Genomic DNA, 21676 nt, shown 5'->3' with positions numbered 1-21676 from the left:
TAAACTTTAAAGGCAATCATAATTTTTTGCTCAATAATAAAAAGATCTTCATAGGAAATTAACAACTTTATTTACATAACATAACATTGTTAAAAAAATATTAAATTATATTTTACTGGCTGTTGAATGCATATAAACATCCTCATCATTCTCAAGAAAATGTTGTAATTTTCCCTCCTTTTGTAATTTTGTTAAATGATGACTAACATTATAGGCAGCAGCAGGCCACAATTTCTCAGGGGTTTCCTTGTACACCACTTTAACCACATCCATGGCCTGGAATTTCTTTTGAGGACGTTGCACAAAGAAATCTAGAATTTGTTCTTCACGCTGATTACGATGTTTTATATAATACTTGATTTTATCCAAAGGATCCTCTATGATATTACCATGACCGGGGTATATAAGTGAGGGTTTCAGTTGTAAAATCTTATCCAAACTTTTCATATAATCATATAAATCCTCAAAAACAGCGGTTCCCTCACCTAGAACTTAACAATTATTATATATTTAAAAATAGAATTAAAATTGTTATACCTAAAATACAATCTCCACTAAATAGAGTACCCTCGGGGGTGGTTAACACCACATGATCGGTGGTGTGACCTGGAGTATGAACTATCTTAACTTTTCCTCCTTCCACCTCAAATTCTTGTTGATCCTGTAATTTTTTTACTTTTACATAATCTGGTATTTCGGGACACACATCGGGGGCATCGGTTCTTAGGTATTTGAAAACCTGACAATCTTTATGAATTTTTACTTTAAAAAAATAATTTAATTTAAATATATAAAAAATATGTTAAAATGCATATTAACCACATAAAACAAAACATTTTTATGAGATGAGTGTTTTGCGATTAAGATAAAAACCTTTATCGGCACCAATTTTCAAAACATCTTTAACACCGCCCACATGATCATGATGCCAATGTGTTAATATAATAGTACTAATAGAAGCCTTTTCCTCCTTTAAAACACCACTTAAATGTTTTATATATTCTGGCACATCAGGATCTCCAGTATCAATTAAAATACGTCTAAATGTGAGAAATATTTAAAATGGACTTTGTTCTTTTTACAAATACCAGTAACTCACTTTGGACCAGTTCCTATTAAATAAGTATTGGTGCCCTGTAGGGTCATATGTCCAGGGTTGCAACCCAATATTCTTATAATAGAAGAGGAAAGACGAGTAACCGGTGGAATTAAAGACATTTTCTTTTACTAAATAAACACTCTTGCGATTGGGAATGTTGTTAATTGAAAACGCAATATTTACTAAATTTTGTATTATCTGGGGAAGAAGTTAAGAGGAAACAGCTGTCTGTTATCAGATAACAGCTGCTAGAGAACACACTGGCAAAAATTATTTATGAATATTTTAACAAAACAATATTTTTAAAAAAGATTTGAAAAATATTGTTTACACACTTAAGTTACGTTTACATTATTAGATTTTTAGTAAATTTCAAAATTTTATGTATTATTTACAAATTTATTTTGTGTAAGTGAAAACAATTACCGTTTGAGACATCTTGATATGTACTCAAAAAAAAAAAACGTAAATTAGCAACATTGTTGCTGCAATAATGCAACACTGCCGCTGCAAAAAATGCAACTATGCTTTTTATGCATTTGTTCTGTTATAACTGTATTTTTTTATTACTTATCATTCTAATAAGAAGTGTGCGTCGGTTTCATTAAAAATTAAAAAGTGCAAAAAGTGTTTAATTTAAAGAAATAAAAGTTTGTGATAGTGTTTTTGTTTTAATATTCAATTAATTTAAAAAGTATTTATTCGATTTATATATATAAGAAATATAGAAAATGTGAAAATAACATAAATGGACTTCAGGTAAGTCTGACTTTATATTAAACATTTTATTAGTAATTATTTTTATAAATTGCGTATTATAACTTTTACAAATTAACTATTCAATCTTATTTAAAATATAAATAATGTTATGTAACTAATAACCATAATTTGAATACCACTTATCTTAACGTTTCCTCCTCATTTTGGTTCACCTCAGGTTGGTTCACTCAAATATGAAAAAAGTAAATTAAAAGCATTTATTCGCCATTAGTGTTTAAGGAAACCATTTTACAATTTTACAGACGTTGATATGTTTATAAATAAATCCAAAATTAATTAAAAGCATAGAAGTTAAATGAAAATATTTTAAAATTTAAAAAAATAAATTAGCAAAACATATGGCTCTTTTAAATAAAAACGAATTGAATTTAACTGAATACGCAGCCGAAACAATGGTGTACTTTGAAAGACACAAATTAATCGAAATTACAAAAGTAACAAAACGAAAATATCAAAATTTCCTTAAGTTTGCAATTACCATTTAAATTTTTTAGAAAATTTTAGTAGAATGTGCTTTAATAAGACCACAGGATGCTCAAGAATGGATTGGTAGAAATATTAAACGTATAGCTAATGAAATATATCAGGATTGTTTAAATGGAGGCAAAAATGGGTTTATAAAATCCCTACATCTTTCCACAAATTATCTCTATCGCATTATGCTATTTGGTAGACCCGGTTCGGGGAGAAAAACTCAAGCTTATAATTTAGTTTCTAAATACAATGTGGTGTTAAGTGGGTTTGGTACTTTTTTTTAAAAAATTGCCTATAGTAAAAATCGTTTTTCTTTTCAAAAAAAGTTGATGCTGAAATGTTAATATATCAACATTTAAGAGGAGATGATAATCGTCCTTATGATACACTAGATAGAGAGCTGCAAAGAGCATTTTATTATAACAATTGTGCAGCCAAATCGAAAGCTTTACTTAATATCATAGCGCAACGTGTTTTGGAAAAAGATTGTTTAAACCGTGGTTGGATTTTGCTTAATTTCCCACATACCTTACAAGATTTTAAAGATATTTTGGAAAATTTTAAACTACCACCTAATAAATTGTTTTATTTGAAATGTCCGGAAATGCTTTGTATGCGTAGACTGATTAATATGCACAATTTGGGTAAACCTAGTCATACTTGCTCATACTATGAACAAGAGGTAATTCAATGTTTAGTTCTCTAACAAAAAATCTAATTATTGTTATCTTTAGATGCGTTTCTTTAACAAGTATGAAGATGAAATATTAAATTATTTATTAAAACGTCATGAAACGATAGTGGTGGATGCACAGGCATCGTCTGAGCAAGTTAAAATGTTTCTGTTGAGCTCTATCATACAAACTCCTCATTTAATGGGCTTTAAGCGTAATACAAGAGATTAATCTAGTTGAATATAAATACTTTTCTTGTTATTTCATTTTATTGGCATTTTATTATAAATTTTATTAAATTTTACATGTTAAGTCTTGTTCTTAGACATTACTTTTGCCTAAAATCATATTGTTCTTCAAACTTTTACACCAATTTCATAACATTTTCTACATTAACTGCTTTTGCTGTTGAGCTGCAGCCAATTGCTGTTGTTGTTGGCGGCATAACTCTTCCATAACCTCATGATTATAAGTGGAATGTAACATTAAACCCAATACCCCAGCTCTAGAAGCCATTTGATGCCTTATTTGCCTCTCCTGCTCTAGCAGCTCATCCATTTTTAACCATTGTCTAACACGCTCCAAATCAATTTCAGCTCTGCGTATCTTTTCCCAAACATAATGTTTATAACAACTTTTTTTGGGAGCCCTACAAAACTCCCCAGTAGGTGTAAAAACGTCGGAGACTAAAGGACAGCCACAAACATCAGTATCGCTAACTTTAGGATCTTTACAATGTTCTGGACACAATACCTTCAAACGCTTACAGTAGGTCTTACTGGCTGGATTATAGAAATCACAAAACATAGATTGTCCTTCAATGCGTGTCTTGAAAATACTGCCAAATGAAGCTTGTGATTCATATTTGTTAAAGCATTTTTCCATATGTTTAATAGCGGTACGTGAGTGAATCTCATGACCGCAGGTAATACAATACATAGACTGTTCATCTTCTATATCATTGTGTTCTTGGAAATTGGGATCCAAAGAAGAGTGTTTGGCTCTTTCCACAATCATATCAAGTTCTTGATGCCTTTTATCTAGTTCAGCTAAAGCAAAACGTACCATAGCCTGTTTAGATCTTATTTGATCTAGTTGTTTTTTATTTTCCTCCTCTGCACGACAACGTGTGAGATTCCATTCTTGTACTCGTTGCGGTAGAACCTGAAATATACGTGCAGTCGCCAAGCGCAAACCACACTCGTCACTACAGTACTTTGACTGGGGACGAGAATTGTTCCTACAGCCGGGACCATAACATTGGCGTAGGCCTTCTAGTTCAGGATTGATAAAAGGCTCAGGAGTCAAGGATCTTTTCCTTTTGCGTTGACGATCTTTTACCGGCTTTTCCTTTTTCTTAGTGGGTTTGCTGGGTTGTGGAGCTGGCGGCTGTTGTTGTGGCACGACTTGAGGGGCTATTTGTGCCGACATTTGTGCTTGAAGTTGTACCAAACAAACTCGTTTTTCACAGCGCGGCTTATGGCCCACACGTATGCGACAGGCTTCACAGTTATTACAATTGGGTGTGCGACAACCCTCACACGTACCACAACGGTTTACTTTAGTGCCTATTTTAACGGGCACTTCAACGACAACATTGGCGCTAAGATCTTTGGACTTTTTGCGCTTTTCCGCTTCTATAGGCATAACAGCACCCATTGGATTTGCTGTTTTCTCCACGGGCACTACACGAAATACCGTTTGTAAAGTGGGATCATCTTCCTTACACTTTTGACAATAATAATGTTTAATATGTTTGGCCTCTTTTTCGGTGATATTAATGCAATCACCATGATACCATTCTTCACAGCCATCACAACCACTTAAAAGAAATTTTGTATAAATTTTTGATATTTTTAACAGGAATGTTGAAAAAAAACCTACATCATAAATCTGGAACAGTCTGAGGTACGGCAAATACAGTATGCCTGGCCATCTTGCTTCATGATGGTGGCAATTTTCGACTTGCGCTCCGGCAAATCAAATTCCTTGGCTATTTCTTCTTTCTGTAATGAATTAATGGTTGTTTACTAATTCGACTTTTGTTCCTTTGAAGTAAATTATTTACCGATTTCTTATTTTTTCTTTTTTCGCTCATTCTCTGAAGGATTCTTTAGGATTTCTTATTAGTTTTGCCACAAATATATCCAACAAAAAAACAAAACAATGTTTTTTTGTCTTCTTCTTTTTGAAGTCTAACATTGCCATATATTTTTTCCTCAAATCTTGCGATTTTCTATTTTTTTTATCTGATATGGTATGAATTTAACGGGGTACCTTATAAACATTTATTGCAGAGTTGTATCTTTATAGTAGTGAAACTAAGAAGTGAAAAGTATTGTTTATTTTTCTTTATTACTTCTTTGTTATTATCGTTCTTCTTCCAAATAAAAAAGAAAAAGTGCATGTTAAGCATAACAAAAACATTTCCATTGTGTTGAAACAAATTTTCAATTTTGTTTAAAAAGATAAAAACAAATTGTTATTTATTAACTACCAAAATAAAACAATTCAATAAAAACAACACGAAAAAAAATAAAAGCAAAATAAGAAGAGAAAATTAAAAGACGTAAAAAGATTTGACCCACTAAAATCACGATAATGGCCTCGTCTGAATTGGAGCCTATAATAGCCGTGGAAAAGGAATTGGATCGTGTTATTAGTAAATTTACCGAAATACAAGACAATGCAGCTGCAGAAATCAATGATGTGGCTGCTTTACTGGAGGAACTAATGCAGGTGTTGGGCAAGGCAGAACAGGAAATGACGGGTACCATTAATACCGGTACCCAAGTGGATACCGATGATCCCATGGCCGATGAAGCTGATATGCAAGTTGAAATGGAACGTAAGTTAAAACTGAAATATCTTGAAAATGAATGTGTTTAAACCGTAAAACAATATAGCTTCGCCTCCTCGTTTGACGGACAGTCAAATAGCAATTATTACCGAGGCCTTGCAAAAGACCAATGAAAAGCTGCAACGTTTGTCCAGTGAACATCGTGATTTACATGGTGCCGTTTCTAAGGTGGGCAAAGTTATAGACCGTAACTTTGTTTCTGACTTTACAGCCACCACACGTACTGATGCTCTGCAGGATGAGGAAAATATGATGCTATTAAATAAAGTAATAGCTAAACATTACTGCCGTCAGGGCATGGATGATGTTGCTCAACTCTTGATTAAGGAATCAAAAATGCCTGCCGAAATGGCTCAAGAGGTTTTTGATTCCGAGCGTAGTTTTGCGGAAATCTATCGCATTTGGAAAGCCATACAACAGCGTGATCTTAAACCGGCCTTAGAATGGACTTCCCGATATTCTAATGAATTGCTGGCAAAGAATTCTTCGTTGGAATTTAAATTACATCGTTTAGCATTTTTGCAAATCATTTCGAAAGGAATTTCAGCTCAGGCTGAGGCTATTGCTTATGCTCGTAATAATTTCCATAAATTTATTGGCACCTTCGACCATGAAATACCCAATCTAATGGGTTGTTTCATTTATTTACCTTCGGGCATTGAAAATTCTCCTTATAAAAATCTTATATCAAATGAGACTTGGACTGAGGCATCGTATGTATTTCTCAAGGATGCTTGTCATACGTTGGGTATTAGTAAGAATTCAGCTTTGTCGGTGGTTATAAATGCTGGATGTACTGCTTTGCCGGCATTATTGAATATAAAACAGGTGAGTGCTGGCAAAAATTTAAAAAATTTTTAAAGGTAGCTTTTTTCTGAAGAACAGTTTATTAAGTTTGGACTAAAGTTTAGTCTATATGGACTGGACAAAAGTCCAAACTATTGTTTAAGCTAAAGTCCATTGTATAGTCTAGTTTATAGTCTAAACTATAGCCTATGATTTGGACAATAGTCTAGTCAAAGTCTTTACTGTAGTTTATTGTTAAGTATGCAAAATAGTTTAGTCTACAGTCAGCACTTGGCTGACTTTAACTAGAATATGTCAGCTTAGTCTGGGCTATAGATTAGACAGTAGTCTGATCTATTGGCCAATCTATTACCTAAAATATTGTGCTATCTATAGCAAGAATTATAGTTAAGTTTATTGTCTAGACTATAGTCTCGACTACAGTCTGGATTATAGTCTGTAGTAGAGTCTGGACTTAATCTAACTTTTGGTCTATAGTTTGAACTTGTCCTTAGTCTTATCTATAGACAAAAATCTGGACTATAGTCTAGTCAATAGTTTTATCTATAGTTTGTACTATAGTCTATTCTATTTTCTGGACTATAGTCGAGTTTATAGCCTGTTCTATGGTCTAGTCTATAGTCTGTACTAACTATAGTTTAGTCTGAACTTTAGTTTAGTTTGAACCATAATCTGTTCTTCAGTTTGAAAAAGGGTCTGATATAACTATAACTATTGTCTAAGGAAATATATTAATATTTCTGTCCATAGGTCATGCAATCCCGTCAAGTCTTAAACATTTGGAGTGGCCGTGATGAATTGCCCATAGAAATTGATTTAGATCCAGAATATCGTTATCACTCCATATTTGCCTGCCCCATTTTAAGGCAACAGTCTACAGAAGACAATCCACCCAAAAAACTGGCCTGTGGTCATGTGATTTCCAATGATGCTCTTCACAAACTAAGCAATGGTCATATATTAAAATGTCCCTATTGCCCCGTAGAGCAGACAGCCGACGAGGCTGTAAGGATTTATTTTTAAAATTAAATAAAAGGTTTGAAAAACCCAGGATGGTTAGAAAATTTTTCAAATGTTATAAATGATGGAACAAATGTATTAAAAGGGGATATTTGAAAACAATGGAACATGGAACCTTAAACATTTATTTATAAAAAAAAACGCAAAAAATGAATATTTAACGAAATAAAGCCAATTTTAAAAATACATATGTATATTAAACACACATTTAAAATCATGTTTATTTTTATTTTAATTTTTTTCTGTTTAATAAAAACTTAACTTAAGACAACAAATTTAAAGTTAGGCAGCCACCGAAGAAAATATGGGTGGCTGTATTTCCGGTAATTCTGTGTCCTCATGATTGTGTATCAATTTAAAGAGACCAGTGCCTATAGCAGCAGGCATACCCAATATAATGCGTTCGGAAACACCATCCACCGCATCGGTTTGACCAAAGTAGGCGGCATCGAATAAATGATCTGAAGTTTTTTCAAACTGAAAGAAAGGAAAGTTTTGAATTATGAGATTAAATATGTTTTATATATAGTATTCAAACCCACCGAAGCCAAATTGAAAACACTTTCACGCATTTTAGCCAAACCATGACGTGTTATACCCAACACTTCACCTCGAGAAGTCATTTGACTTGCCAGCAACATAATATGTCTCTGATCTACACTCATGCCATGACCCTCCATAACATCGGTAATTTCTGTCATAATAGTGGTGCGTGCCGCCTCAATACCCAGCGTATTGTATACTTCCCAAATATTATTACTTTTAGTCTTATTACCCACTACACCATAGGTGGCCATAACATCTCTAAGACCGGCACCTTCTATGCACAACTTATAGGTGGCCGGTAGGCGGGAGTCATCAATGGCTATAACGGCTCTTGAAATATGAGGCAAACCGGCTACGACCACATTTTGTATGGCAGAAGAGAGACGTTGCAGTTCGGCATTTAAGGCAGCACCATGTTTGGAACTGTCTATACGTACTATTATAATGGAGGAACCCATTATATCTACCAAGGCAGGTTTAATGCGTAATTTTGAAGTGCAAATTCTAAAATGTCCAAAAAATTAAAGAATTTAGAAAAAAAATTTTTTTTTCTAAAATATTTTAAAGAAAAAACTTACGAATATCTTATAGTTTCAGCATTTATTTCCAAGCCCAAAACTTTAATACGATTCAAATCTAAACGTACTACTAAATAACAATCATCCGGCTTGTAAACCTCCTCTATATAAGAGGAAATTTCTCCCAAAGTTGTTTTCTCTATGCGTGACTTTACTTTACGGGCATATTCCATACTTGTATTATTTACAATTTCTGCTGTTATTACTGGTGTGGATATGGTTTTAGTGGCATTAATAATTTCCACAATACGTGGCACACCTTGTGTAATGTTCATGGAAGCTACACCAGCAAAATGGAAAGTTTTCAGTGTCATCTGTGTACCGGGTTCACCAATACTTTGAGCCGCTACAGCACCTACTGCTGTACCGGGTTCTGTCACAGCTCTGTTGTATTTATCATTAACCCAACGCATAAAAGTGCGTATTTGTCCTTCGGAAAGACGTTCGACTTCATGTCCTAATTTGGGATGTTGACGGTACTTTTCTTGAACTTTGGTGATTTTTTCGGCTACTTTTTCGATAAAATTGCTGAAATTGAAAAAAAAAGTTTAACAATAGACATAACAAACCATAGACTAAACTACAACATAGATTTGTCTATAGTCCAGGCTATATAGCTCAGACTATAGACTAGACTATAGCTCAGACTATAGACTAGACTATAACTCAGACTATAGACTAGACTATAGCTCAGACTATAGACTAGACTATAGCTCAGACTATAGACTAGATTATAGACTAAACTAAAGATGAATACTATAGACTATAGATTACAGACTGGACTACAGTTCAGACTATTGTTTAGACTACAGTTTAGACTACAGACTAGTCTACAATCCAGACTATTGTTTAGACTACAGGCTATACTTTAGACATATAGTCAATACTTTACATTAGACTATAGACTATTTAAAGGTTTTTTTTCCAACAACTTACACAACTTCATTTTGGAAATCTTTGCGACTCATTGTAAACTCTTCCTCTTTTAAAATGTCTTTGGTTTTATTTACAATTTCTGAGGCGGGTAAAGGTTCTTCTTCGCGGAAAGGATGTACAGCTCTTAAATGATTCAATTGTCTAACCATATCAACAGGTTTATTTTTAACCTCCATAAAGACCGGATCTAAACCATCACCACCATAAATAAGTTCAACAATTTCACCAATAGCATTGCGTACAGAGCCATCATAGTGGACCACCAAATCTTCCAAGCACTAAATTAAATCAAAACAAATTAAAACAAGGAAATATTTAATAAGATAATTTTTTTTATTACCTTCACCAAACGTCTTTGTAAATAACCAGTTTCGGCAGTTTTAACAGCAGTATCTACCAGACCTTCTCTGCCGGCCATAGTGTGAAAAAAGAATTCGGTGGGTGTTAAACCAGAAAAGAAACTATTTTGCACGAAACCTCTGGCGGCGGGTATGGCGGCTGTAAAATTTGTTTAAATTGCAATAAATAAATCAAAATTTAGTTTAGAAAAAAAAAACCTACAAAATTTCTCAAAATGTGGTAGAGCACGATTTTCAAAACCATTCGGTACACGTTTGCCATTAATAGCCTGTTGTCCTACACAAGCAATCATTTGGGATATATTAATATTGGAACCTTTTGAGCCGGATAAAGCCATTATCAAAGCACTATTTGTAGGATGCAATTCACGGAAACAAACTTTCGCCGCCTGTTCACGTATAGTGGAAAGTTCTCGCAACATAACCGCCTCCAAAGTCTGTTCGGGTGTACAACCCGGTTGACATTGTAACGTGCCCTTTTTCATTTCCAAAATATATTCATCACATTTCGCATAACCTTTTTCCAAGAGTTTTTGTTTTTCCTCTAACAAACGTGCACTGGGTGTTACATCACTAATGCCAAAAGAAAAACCACGATTTTGTATAAAATATGAAGCGATCTAAAAGAGAAGAATTTGAATAATTAGTTTTTTAATTTAAAAATAATAATCAATTATGTCTTATGCTACTACTAACTAGACTTAAAGTACACTATATATAGTATGGGTTATCCTTTTGCCTGGGCTATAGTTTAGTAAATAGTCTGAACTGTAATTAAGTTTATTATAGTCTCGTCTATAGTTTAGACTATGGTCTTTTTTAGACTATAGTCTGAAATAAAGATTTGACTAACTTCCAGACAACACTTAAGTCTATAGACTGGACTATGTTTTAGTCTACAGTTTGGAATGAAATTTAGTCTGGACTATTGTTTAGTCTATATACAAAACTAGTTTTTGGTCTTTAGTTTGGGCTATAGTCTGGACCATAAATTAGTCTATAGTCAATACTATACACTAAGCTCTAGTTCAGGCTATATATACGAGACCAAAGACTAATATATAGTCCATAAAACTTTAATAATTCTTGTCAGAAGTTAAAATTTGTTTATATTTTTATACCCTTCATCATCGTGAGAGGGTATTTATAAGTTTGTCATTCCGTTTGTAATTTCTATAATATAATTTTCCGACCCTGGATCATTAAGGATATCAGAGGCAATTAAGCCATGTCCGTCTGTCTGTCTGTTTGTTGAAATCAGTTTTTAGAGAACCCTAGTTAACGACGAGATCCGAATATTCAATAATTCTGTAAGACATGCTTTCGGGAAGATCGCTATTTAAAATCAGCAAAATCGGTACATAAATAGTGGAGATATAAGCAAAAATACATGACAATCTTATAATCATATGGTAAATTTCGTTATTGTACTCTTGTTTATAAAAACAAGGCAGAGCGAGAGCAGCAGAGCAATAGTAACAGAGCGAGAGCAGCACTAGTGTGTTGTTATTGGATACCAACATGAAATTAAGTATGTGGAGCCTGGCTTAAGTTAGAAGCTATAAAAGGGAACTTTTTGGTACTTTTTCGTTTTGAAAAAAGTACTTTTTGTATTTTCTATAATATTGAACGTAGAAATATGAAATTAAGAAGTATGTAGAGCCCGGTTTAGACGAGAACACATAAAATGGGAATTTTGTGAACTTTTTGAATTTTCTATAATATTGAACCTAGAAACATGAAATCAAGTATGTAAAGTCGGAATTAGGTGAGAACCGAAAAAAGTGAACTTTTTGGTACTTTTTTGGTTTTTAAAAGGTACTTTTTGAATTTCCTATATTATTGATTATAGAAATATGAAATTAAGTATGAATTTGGTGGGAACTCATAAAAGGGAACTTTTGGGTACATTTTCGTTTTTCAAAAGGTACTCTTTGGAATTTTCCATAATTTTGAATCTAGAAACATGAAATTAAGTATGTTGAGCTCGAAGTAAGTTATGTAAAAGAGGACTTTTTTTTACTGACTGTTTTTTAACACTCCGTGGTGAAGCGTATATAAGAATCGGCACAGCCGAATATAGAACTATTACTTGTTTTTTAATTGATTTGTTCAGTATTTTTAGCAAATACGTTATAAAATTCTATTTTATGGAATAGAAACCTTAACAAATTTTAAAATATATTTTAAATAGACAATAAAAGTAAATAGTTCTTACAACAAATCCCCAGTCCATGCAGAAATATAAGACTAATAATCGTTTCAAATGAAGTCTAGAATATTGGGAATATTATTGTTATTATCTATGTTACACATAATAAATGTAGAAACATCGGTAAGATTTTAAATAAATAAAAAAGATAAAATCAAGGAAAACTATATAAAATATATTTTAGAGTGAACGAATCATATCCGGCTCCAAGGCAGCATTAGGACAATTTCCTTGGCATGTTCTTATAAAATTAAACGCTAAACATCCTGTGTGGTCAGGGGGTTCTATTATTTCGGAAAATTGGGTTTTAGTAGCAGCACATTGTATAAGTAATGTAGAAGAACTTTTACTGATATTCGGTACTATAGAACGCGATCATTATGAGAATGGTATAAATATGACCTCTTCCAAATTTTTCATACATCCTGAATATAATAGTGTTTTTCCAAATAATGATATTGGACTCATTAAACTTCCAACACCATTAATCTTTACCAAAAACATACAACCCATTGCTTTGGTAACTAAGGCAGAGGCAGCAGCAGAAAATAATTTTGTAGGAGCTAAAGCTATAATTACTGGATTTGGTCAAGAAACTGATGATATTGGCAGTGAATCTAATGTTTTATTATGGACTCAATTAGAAGTTATAAGTAATAGTCGTTGTCTAGAATTATATAAGAATCCAGACGCTATAATAGAATCAACTCTGTGTGCAATTGGTTGGAATGATACCAATAAATCGCCTTGCAATGCTGATTCTGGTGGTCCATTAATTTGGAAAAACAAAGCTAATAATTTTGTGCAAATCGGCATTGATTCGTTTGTTGCTCGTTCGATAGGTTGTATGCTTAAATTTCCTGCAGGTTTTACAAGAGTATCTTCGTTTTTAGGTTATATTCGTAATATTACTGGTTTAAATTATGAATAATTTAATGTTTAGATTAACTGTAATTTGTACATATATATAAATTCAAATTTTTAAGAAAAAACTTTTTTATATTAAAATTTTATTTTATTTAATGCTACTAATCAAAGATAGACTATGAAGAAAAATATAGACAAGTCTATAGTCTAGTTTATATTGTAGTCTCTATGGCCTAATTATGTCTATAGTTTAGTCCTATCCATTCTACATAGAGCATGAAAATATACATCGAAAAAGTATATTACTTTTTCCCGAGCGTTAGAAAAGTTTCCACAGCCTTGAAGTTTCGTAAGTTATTTATACAAAACTGTTAGATCATAACAAAAAGTTGAAGATAGAGACATCGGTTTTAAAATTATTTGCCGAAACTATATATTCTATTGGAAATTTTAAAAAAATTTAAAAAAAAATTTTTAAAAATCGGTTTACTTTTTTCACCAAAATGATCTGAGAAACAGGTCTTTGTGGCTATTAATAGCTACTACTTAGTGTTAGGACCTTATTTACATAGTTATAGTTATATCCCTAGTGTAGAGTCTAGTTTATAGTTCAAAATATATTCTGAACTATTGTACAGTCTATCGTACATAATAGTCTATAGTCTAGTCTTTTTATTAGTTGACACACTCAACTTAACAAATATTGACGGCAGGACAAAAATTTTAAGAAATTTTAAGAACATATTAAAATTTCATTTCCATACAATCGGTAGGAACTTAATGTATATAGCGCCAACTAAAAATTTATTAATCAGTAAAAATTTAAACCGGTTATATTATTAATAAAATCTAAATACGAAGAAATTCTCATATAACCCGAAGGAAAACCAGAACAATTTGCTATTCTTCCATAAGAAAATACACCAATTTGTTTATGCACTTTCATTGGATTTCTCCAAACTAAAGCACCACCAGAGTCACCTTTACATGGATGCTGCCTATTAGCAGTATAACCAATCGAACATATACGTTCAGCTGGCGTTGGTCCATATGACGCAGCACATAAATTATTACTGACAACTTCTTCAGCACCCCATAATAACCATTCTGAAATTTTTCGTACATTATTGATGAAATAACCAAAACCGCATATAAACGAAATAACGCCAATAAAATCATTATTCGCAGTTTCCTCCGATGTAACTAATGGTATGGGTTGAATGAAAGAATTATAAGTCAATATCATCTTTATTAGCAGCTGAACTGTATGTCGGATGTGGTAATAATGCCGTAGATGTCATACTAGGGGCATTGGAATAGAGCTTTACTGTTCCAAATTGCATATAAACCGATTGCCTTTTTACAATGCAATGAGCAGCTGTTAAAACACATATATTGTTTGTAACAGAACCCCCACAATTCGTTAGGCATTTTTATAGGTATAAAACTGATTTGTTACGCGTATATAATATTCTTATTTAATTTATTCAAAATTATTTAATTTTATTCAATTATTTCTCATAATTCAGACAAAAAAACTACTAGTTCTAGAACGAATGAAAACAGAACCACTTTAGATTCTTAAACAACAGCCATAGAACTAGTGTAGTGTCGCTATTGCTTCTAGAACCCCTTCCTTAGGATATTGTTGTGATTCCTAAAAATATTTCTAAATAGTATTTACCCTAGTAAATACTAGACAATATGCTAGACTATGTACTAAACAATAGACTCTACTATAGACTAGACAATAGGCTAGACTATACACTAGACTACAGACTGGATTAGACTATAGACTAGACAATAGGCTAGACTATAAACTAGATTATAGACTAGACTTTAGACTGGACTACAGACTAAACTGTAGACTAAATTACATTATATGCTAGACTATATACTAGACTATACACCAGACTATAGACTAAACTATAGACCAGACTAAAGACTAGACTATAGACCAGACTATAGACTTGACTATAGTCTAGATTATAGACTAGACTACAGACAACACAGTAGGATAGACTATAGGCTAGACTAAATACTAGACTATAAACTATACTATAGAAAAGACTATAGACTAGGCTATAGATTAGACTCTTTTAAAAATTCATGAAAAATTTTTTTAATGGTTTTAGAAAATCTGTTTTTGTACCAAAATAATCTGAGAAACAGGTTTTCTTGACTACTAATGGCTACTACGTAATATTAGGGAATAATTTTGGTTATAACCCTAGTGTAGAGTCTCTTATATAGTTTTATATATAGTCTGCACTATTGTACTGTCTATCGTATGTAATATAATCTATAGTCTAGTCTTTTTACTAGTTGACCCACTCAACTTAACAAATATTGACGGCAAGACAAAAATTTTAAGAAATGCTATCTAAAAACATATTAAAATTTCATTCCCACACAATCGGGACGAACCTAATGTGTAGATGTATATAGCGATAACTACAAATTAATAATTTAGTTAAAATTTAAACTGGTTATATTATTAATAAAATCTAAATACGAAGAAACTCTCATATAACCCGAAGGATAACCAGCACAATTTGTTTCTCTTCCATAAGAAAACACACCAATTTGTTTATACACATTCATTGGATTTCTCCAAACTAAAGCACCACCAGAGTCACCTTTACATGGATGCTGCCTATCAACAGTATAACCAACTGAACACATGTGTGCAGCTGGCGTTGGTCCATATGACGCAGCACATACATTATTACTGACAACTACTTCAGGACCCCATAATAACCATTCTGAAATTCTTCGTACTTTATTAATGTAATCACCAAAACCGCTTATAAGCGCAAGAACGCCAATAAAATCATTATTCGCAGCTTCCTCCGATGTAACTAATGGTATGGGTTGAATGAAAGAATTATAAATCAATGGATAAGGTAGCTGAATAAGTCCAATATCATCATCACCAGCAGCTGAATTGTATGTCGGATGTGGAAATAATGCCGTAGAAGTCATACTAGGGGCATTGGAAAAGAGCTCTACTGTTCCAAATTGCATATAAACCGATTCCATGTTTAAAATGCAATGAGCTGCTGTTAAAACCCATATATTGTTTATAACAGAACCCCCACACAGTAATGAACCTTGTGGTGTTTCTTTTAAGAGCACATGCCAGGGATATTCCCCTGGTATGGCTCGAAAACCATTTATAATAGCTGCGCTTTGATTATTTCCCTACAATACAATTTATTAAAATTAGTTTTGATTTTCTTCTTTTAAAAAAAACTTACAGCTGCAGTGCTTTTAACATAAAGTAATAAAATCCACAAAATATTGAATTTAGATAAAAACGATTTCATGTTAAAGACTTAATAATGGAATATTTCCTTCTGTTTGGTTTTAAGCAATGTGTAAGCAACTATATATATTATGTGTAATATTAAAATAGTATTTTTTTAAACATTTAATTTATTTATCAATTCGTTAGGCATTTTTATAGGCATAAAACTGATTTGTTAAGCGTATATAACATTATTATTTAATTTATTCAAAATTATTTAATTTCATTTCAATTATTTCTCATAATTCAGAAAAAAATTTAGAACTTGTTCTAAAAACAGCTAGTTCTAGAACGAGTAAAAACAGAACCACTTACTTCTGGAACCCGTTCCTTAGGATATTGTTGTGATTCTTAAATATTTCTAAATAGTTTTAGACTAGACTATGGACTAGGGTAAAGACTAGACAATAGACTAGAGTATGTACTAAACAATAGACTAGGCTATAGACTAGACAATAGGCTATACTATAGGCTATACTATAGGCTAGACTATAGACTGAACTATAGACTAGACTACAGACTGGATTAGACTATAAACTAGACAATAGGCTAGACTATAAACTGGATTATAGACTAGGCTATAGACTAGACTATATACAAGACTATAGACTAGACTATAGACTAGATTACATACTAGACTATAGAATAGGCTATAGAATACAGTATAGCCTACACTCTATACTAGACTATAGACTAGGCTATAGATTTGACTATAGACTAAACTATACACTAGGTTACATACTAGACTATTGACTACACTATAGCCTACACTCTATACTAGACTATAGGCTAAACTATAGACCAGACTATACACTAGACTACAGACAAGACAGTAGGATAGACTATAGGCTAGACTACAGACTAGACCATAGACTAAAAAAAATTTCTTTGTGAATGGTTTTAGAAAATCGGTTTGCCACTGAAGGTTTTTTGCACCAAAATAATCTGATAAACAGGATTTCGTGACTACTAATGGCTACTACGTAATGTTAGGGAATAATTTGGGTTATAACCCTAGTGTAGAGTCTAGTATATAGTTTTATATATAGTCTGAACTATTGCACAGTCTATCGTATACAATATGATCTATAGTCTAGTATTTTTATTAGTTGACCCACTCAACTTAACAAATATTGACGGCATGACAAAAATTTTAAGAAATGCTATCTAAAAACGTATTAAAATTTCATTCCCATACAATCGGGACGAACCTAATGTGTAGATGTGTATAGAGATAACAACAAATTTATTAATTAGTTGAAATTTAAACCGGTTATATTATTAATAAAATCTAAATACGAAGAAACTCTCATATAACCAGAAGGAAACCCAGAACAATTTGCTACTCTTCCAAAAGAAAATACACCAATTTGTTTATGCACTTTCATTGGATTTCTCCAAACTAAAGCACCACCAGAGTCACCTTTACATGGATGCTGCCTATCAGCAGTATAACCAATTGAACACATATGTGCAGCTGGCGTTGGTCCATATATCGCAGCACATACATTATTACTGACAACTTCTTCAGCACCCCATAATAACCATTTTGAAATTTTTCGTACATTATTAATGAAATCACCAAAACCGCTTATAAACGCAATAACGCCAATAAAATCGTTATTTGCAGCTTCATCCGATGTAATTAACGGTATGGGTTGAATGAAAGAATTATAAGTCAATGGATTAGGTAGCTGAATAAGTCCTATATCATCTTTATTACCAGCTGAACTGTATGTCGGATGTGGAAATAATGCCGTAGATGTCATACTAGGGGCATTGGAATAGAGCTCTACTGTTCCAAATTGCATATAAACCGATTGCCTTTTTACAATGCAATGAGCAGCTGTTAAAACCCATATATTGTTTATAACAGAACCCCCACACAACAATGAACTTTGTGGTCTTCTTTTTAAAAGCACATGCCAGGGATATTCCCCTGGTATGGCTCGAATACCATTTATAATAGCTGCGCTTTGATTATTTGCCTACAATACAATTTATTAAAATTAGGTTTGATTTTCTTCTTTAAAAAAACTTACAGCTGCAGTGCTTTTAACATAAAGTAATAAAATACACAAAATATAGAATTTAGATAAAAACGATTTCATGTTAAAGACTTAATGATGGAATATTTCCTTCTGTTTGGTTTTAAGCAATTATATTATGTGTAATATTAAAATAGTACTTTTTTAAACATTTAATTTATTTATCAATTTGTTAGGCATTTTTATAGGCATAAAACTGATTTGTTAAGCGTATATAGTATTATTATTTAATTTATTCAAAATTATTTAATTTCATTTCAATTATTTCTCATAATTCAGACAAAAATTTAGAACATGTTCTAAAAACAACTAGTTCTAGAATGAGTGAAAACAGAACCACTTTAGATTCTTAAACAATAGCCATAGAACTAGTGTAGTGTCGAAATTACTTCTAGAATTTGTTCTAGTCTATAGTATATTCTATAGTCAAATCTAGAGTATGGTTTTTTGTCTTGTTTTTAGTCTATAGTGTGGACTATTGTCTGGTCTAAAGTTTTGTATTATCTATATTACTTCTATAATATGTGGTTGAAATTATAAATGTTGTACACAATATTTTATTAATAAAAAAAATTATCCAATTCACAATCGGTGTTGTACAGTTGTATTGTTTTATGTCGTACTTTTTTTTAATTATTGATTTGTTTTTTTTTTTTTAATTTTTTTATGACATACAACGCCACAACGGTACGATATCGGTTGTGAATTGGAATTAAAAAAATTATTCATAATTTAAACCTGTAATATTACGAATATAATCTAAAAACCAAGAAACTCTGGTAAAACCAGCAGGAAATTTACTCGTACAACCAAACGATAGAGCAACAAACGAATCAATGCCAATTTGCAGAAACTTATTAGCTTTGTTCTTCCAAATTAATGGACCACCCGAATCTCCATGACATGGCGACTTATTGGTATCATTCCAACCAATTGCACACAATGTTGTATTCACTATAAGATTTGGATTATTATACAATTCTAAACAACGACTATTACTGATAACTTCCAATTGAGCCCATAGCAAAACATTAGATTCACTGCCTATATAATCAGTTTCTTGACCAAATCCAGTTATTATAGCTTTAGCACCCACAAAATTATTTTGTGCTATAGCCTCCGCTGCAGTTACCAAAGTAATGGGTTGTATGTTTTTGCTAAAGATTAATGGAGAAGGTAGTTTAATAAGTCCAATATCATTTTTTATATTTGTTTTCTCATATTCAGGATGCATGAAAAATTTTGAAGAGGTCATATTTATACCGTTCTCGTAATGATCACGATCTATAGTACCGAATATTAGTAAAAGTTTTGTTTGTTTAAAAATACAATGTGCCGCTACTAAAACCCAATTTTCAGAAATAATAGAACCACCTGACCATACACCATTGTCAGCAGGTAATTTTATAAGAACATGCCAAGGAAATTGACCCAAAGCTGCTTGCGAACCGGATATAATACGTTCTTTCTAAAAAAATAAATTCTTGGCAATTTTTGTTTTTTGTATTTATTTATTTAAAAACTTACCGATGTTTCAACATGTATTATATAAAATATTGTTAGAAACAATAAAATTCCCAATCTATTTATTGTATTAAAAACATATTTCATTTTAAATAATTGTTAGTTTAATATTTTTACTTATATGTTATGAGAACTAATTGGAATTAAATATTTATAATTTTGAAAAAATATTTAATGTTGTATTCGCCTATCACTTTAGTTTTATGCATAAAAAATGCTTAACAAATTGATTAGGAAATTAAATGTAAAAAAAACTATTTAAAGACTATAAACGGACATTGCTTAAAACCAAAAAAGAAGGAAATATTCCACTATTAGTTCTTGAATATAAAGAAAAAAATAAATACTTAAACAAATTTAATTTTAATAAATTCAGGAGAATATCCCTGCCATGTGCTTTTGAAAAAAGTCCACAAGATTAATTACTGTGTGGTGGTTCTGTTAGAAGCAATACATGGGTTATAATTTCTGCTCATTGCTCTATAAACCGCACATACGTTTATATGTAATTTGGAATAGTAGAACTGTTCTCCAGCGATTTTTTCTACATCCATTATAAAATCGAAATAGTAATAAAAATGATGTAGCCCTTATTGAGTAACCTACATCATTGACCTTTAATATCTTAAATAATTATGTACATTAGGATAACCCTGTTCGAAAATTACGTTTATTCTAAGATATCAATTCGTCGGTTTTCCCCAGATTTAAATTAAACACAATTTATTTATTTTTTTAAACATTTTTTATTATATATTTAAGTTTTTATTATTTATGTATATACATATTGTGTCAAACATGATTGTACATGTTTGATTCCTATTATTGTTTACTTTGTAATAATACAATTAAAAATAATTATAAGAATTGTTATTAACAAGTGTTCCATTAGAAAATAATTATAAAAGTATAAATAGTGGTATTCAAATTATGTGTACATATAATAACGCATACATATAACTACAAGAGAGTAGACAAGACTACAGTCTATGGTGTAGTCTATAGCCTTGTCTATACTACAGACTAGACTATGGACTATACTATAGACCATAGACTATACTATGGACTATACTACAGTAGACTGTAAACTAAACTATAGACTATACACTAGACTGTAGTATAGACTATAGACAAGACTATAAAATAGACTATAGGCTAGACTATAGACTGTAATGTAGAATAGACTATGGACTAGAGTAACGACTAGACAATAGACTATGTACTAAACAATAGACTAGACTATAGACTAGACAATAAGTTAGACTATAGACTGAACTATAGACTAGATTACAGGCTAGATAATAGACTAGGCTATAGACAAGACTCTAGACTAGACTATAGACTGGACTATAGATTAGACTACATACTCGGCTAGGCTGTAGACTACACAATAGGCTACACTCTATGCTATACTATATACTATACTATAGACCAGACTATATACTAAACTATAGACCAGACTATAGACTAGACTACAGACTAGACTATAGACTAGACTACAGACAAGACTGTAGGATAGACTACAGACTAGACCATAGACTAGACTACAGACTAGACCTAAGACTAGACTATACACTAGACT

General features: G+C 31.8%; 6 protein-coding genes across 7 annotated transcripts in view; 2 read left to right on the top strand and 4 right to left on the bottom strand.

The window, feature by feature from the left end:
- Positions 1 to 47: 47 nt before the first annotated feature.
- Positions 48 to 1317, bottom strand: LOC111684947 (beta-lactamase-like protein 2 homolog). 2 transcript variants are annotated; one of them, XM_023447180.2, is made up of 4 exons: positions 1100 to 1317; positions 874 to 1040; positions 538 to 747; positions 48 to 485 (listed from the first exon to the last, which is right to left on the bottom strand). In XM_023447180.2, the coding sequence occupies exons 1-4, from the start codon at positions 1216 to 1218 to the stop codon at positions 106 to 108; spliced, it is 876 nt and encodes a 291-aa protein (XP_023302948.2). In that variant the 5' UTR covers positions 1219 to 1317; the 3' UTR covers positions 48 to 105. The 2 variants fall into 2 exon arrangements, with proteins under 2 accessions (XP_023302948.2, XP_023302947.2); XM_023447179.2 differs by having other exon boundaries at positions 538 to 762; positions 1100 to 1315.
- An 856-nt stretch (positions 1318 to 2173) lies between these two features.
- Positions 2174 to 3331, top strand: LOC111684932 (adenylate kinase 8). Its single transcript, XM_023447162.2, has 4 exons — positions 2174 to 2313; positions 2374 to 2614; positions 2680 to 3035; positions 3088 to 3331. The coding sequence occupies exons 1-4, from the start codon at positions 2218 to 2220 to the stop codon at positions 3256 to 3258; spliced, it is 864 nt and encodes a 287-aa protein (XP_023302930.2). The 5' UTR covers positions 2174 to 2217; the 3' UTR covers positions 3259 to 3331.
- Positions 3299 to 5249, bottom strand: LOC111684940 (CXXC-type zinc finger protein 1-like). Its single transcript, XM_023447171.2, has 3 exons — positions 5096 to 5249; positions 4912 to 5033; positions 3299 to 4849 (listed from the first exon to the last, which is right to left on the bottom strand). Exons 1-3 carry the CDS (start codon positions 5123 to 5125, stop codon positions 3415 to 3417), a joined length of 1587 nt encoding a protein of 528 aa, XP_023302939.2. The 5' UTR covers positions 5126 to 5249; the 3' UTR covers positions 3299 to 3414.
- A 197-nt stretch (positions 5250 to 5446) lies between these two features.
- On the top strand, positions 5447 to 7719 carry LOC111684948 (E3 ubiquitin-protein ligase RMND5A). Its single transcript, XM_023447181.2, has 3 exons — positions 5447 to 5875; positions 5934 to 6715; positions 7445 to 7719. Exons 1-3 carry the CDS (start codon positions 5629 to 5631, stop codon positions 7715 to 7717), a joined length of 1302 nt encoding a protein of 433 aa, XP_023302949.1. The 5' UTR covers positions 5447 to 5628; the 3' UTR covers positions 7718 to 7719.
- Positions 7717 to 21676, bottom strand: part of LOC111684933 (DNA-directed RNA polymerase III subunit RPC1) — a 66694-nt gene continuing 52734 nt past the window's right edge. Inside the window, exons 5-10 of the mRNA XM_046946002.1 lie at positions 10336 to 10753; positions 10115 to 10272; positions 9775 to 10052; positions 8839 to 9366; positions 8257 to 8764; positions 7717 to 8191 (exon numbers count right to left, since the gene is read on the bottom strand). Of these exons, the coding sequence (XP_046801958.1) occupies positions 7997 to 8191; positions 8257 to 8764; positions 8839 to 9366; positions 9775 to 10052; positions 10115 to 10272; positions 10336 to 10753 (2085 nt within the window). The 3' untranslated portion in view covers positions 7717 to 7996. The remainder of the gene's footprint in view (positions 8192 to 8256; positions 8765 to 8838; positions 9367 to 9774; positions 10053 to 10114; positions 10273 to 10335; positions 10754 to 21676) is intronic.
- On the bottom strand, positions 15562 to 16561 carry LOC124418742 (collagenase-like). The gene is made up of 2 exons (XM_046946008.1): positions 16473 to 16561; positions 15562 to 16416 (listed from the first exon to the last, which is right to left on the bottom strand). Exons 1-2 carry the CDS (start codon positions 16539 to 16541, stop codon positions 15682 to 15684), a joined length of 804 nt encoding a protein of 267 aa, XP_046801964.1. The 5' UTR covers positions 16542 to 16561; the 3' UTR covers positions 15562 to 15681.

Source organism: Lucilia cuprina, chromosome 3, assembly GCF_022045245.1.
Source record: "Lucilia cuprina isolate Lc7/37 chromosome 3, ASM2204524v1, whole genome shotgun sequence".
Lineage (NCBI taxonomy): Eukaryota > Metazoa > Arthropoda > Insecta > Diptera > Calliphoridae > Lucilia > Lucilia cuprina.
Note: the sequence above shows the minus strand (reverse complement) of the source record. Positions and strands in the feature narration are given on the sequence as shown.

Bases quoted from the DNA above. Each gene is read 5' to 3' on its own strand.
- LOC111684932 (XM_023447162.2), top strand. From the start codon at position 2,218: ATGGCTCTTTTAAATAAAAACGAATTGAATTTAACTGAATACGCAGCC. The intron at 2,615-2,679 runs GTGGGTTTGGTA...TTTCAAAAAAAG, and splicing joins TAAATACAATGTGGTGTTAA to TTGATGCTGAAATGTTAATA. The intron at 3,036-3,087 runs GTAATTCAATGT...TGTTATCTTTAG, and splicing joins GCTCATACTATGAACAAGAG to ATGCGTTTCTTTAACAAGTA.
- LOC111684948 (XM_023447181.2), top strand. From the start codon at position 5,629: ATGGCCTCGTCTGAATTGGAGCCTATAATAGCCGTGGAAAAGGAATTG. The intron at 5,876-5,933 runs GTAAGTTAAAAC...AAAACAATATAG, and splicing joins TATGCAAGTTGAAATGGAAC to CTTCGCCTCCTCGTTTGACG. The intron at 6,716-7,444 runs GTGAGTGCTGGC...TTCTGTCCATAG, and splicing joins CATTATTGAATATAAAACAG to GTCATGCAATCCCGTCAAGT.
- LOC124418742 (XM_046946008.1), bottom strand. From the start codon at position 16,541: ATGAAATCGTTTTTATCTAAATTCAATATTTTGTGGATTTTATTACTT. The intron at 16,417-16,472 runs GTAAGTTTTTTT...ATTGTATTGTAG, and splicing joins ATGTTAAAAGCACTGCAGCT to GGAAATAATCAAAGCGCAGC.
- LOC111684940 (XM_023447171.2), bottom strand. From the start codon at position 5,125: ATGAGCGAAAAAAGAAAAAATAAGAAATCG. The intron at 5,034-5,095 runs GTAAATAATTTA...AATTCATTACAG, and splicing joins AAAGAAAAAATAAGAAATCG to AAAGAAGAAATAGCCAAGGA. The intron at 4,850-4,911 runs GTAGGTTTTTTT...ATTTCTTTTAAG, and splicing joins GACTGTTCCAGATTTATGAT to TGGTTGTGATGGCTGTGAAG.
- LOC111684947 (XM_023447179.2), bottom strand. From the start codon at position 1,218: ATGTCTTTAATTCCACCGGTTACTCGTCTTTCCTCTTCTATTATAAGA. The intron at 763-873 runs GTTTTTATCTTA...ATTTTTTTAAAG, and splicing joins GAAAATTGGTGCCGATAAAG to TAAAAATTCATAAAGATTGT. The intron at 486-537 runs GTATAACAATTT...GTTAAGTTCTAG, and splicing joins TAGTGGAGATTGTATTTTAG to GTGAGGGAACCGCTGTTTTT.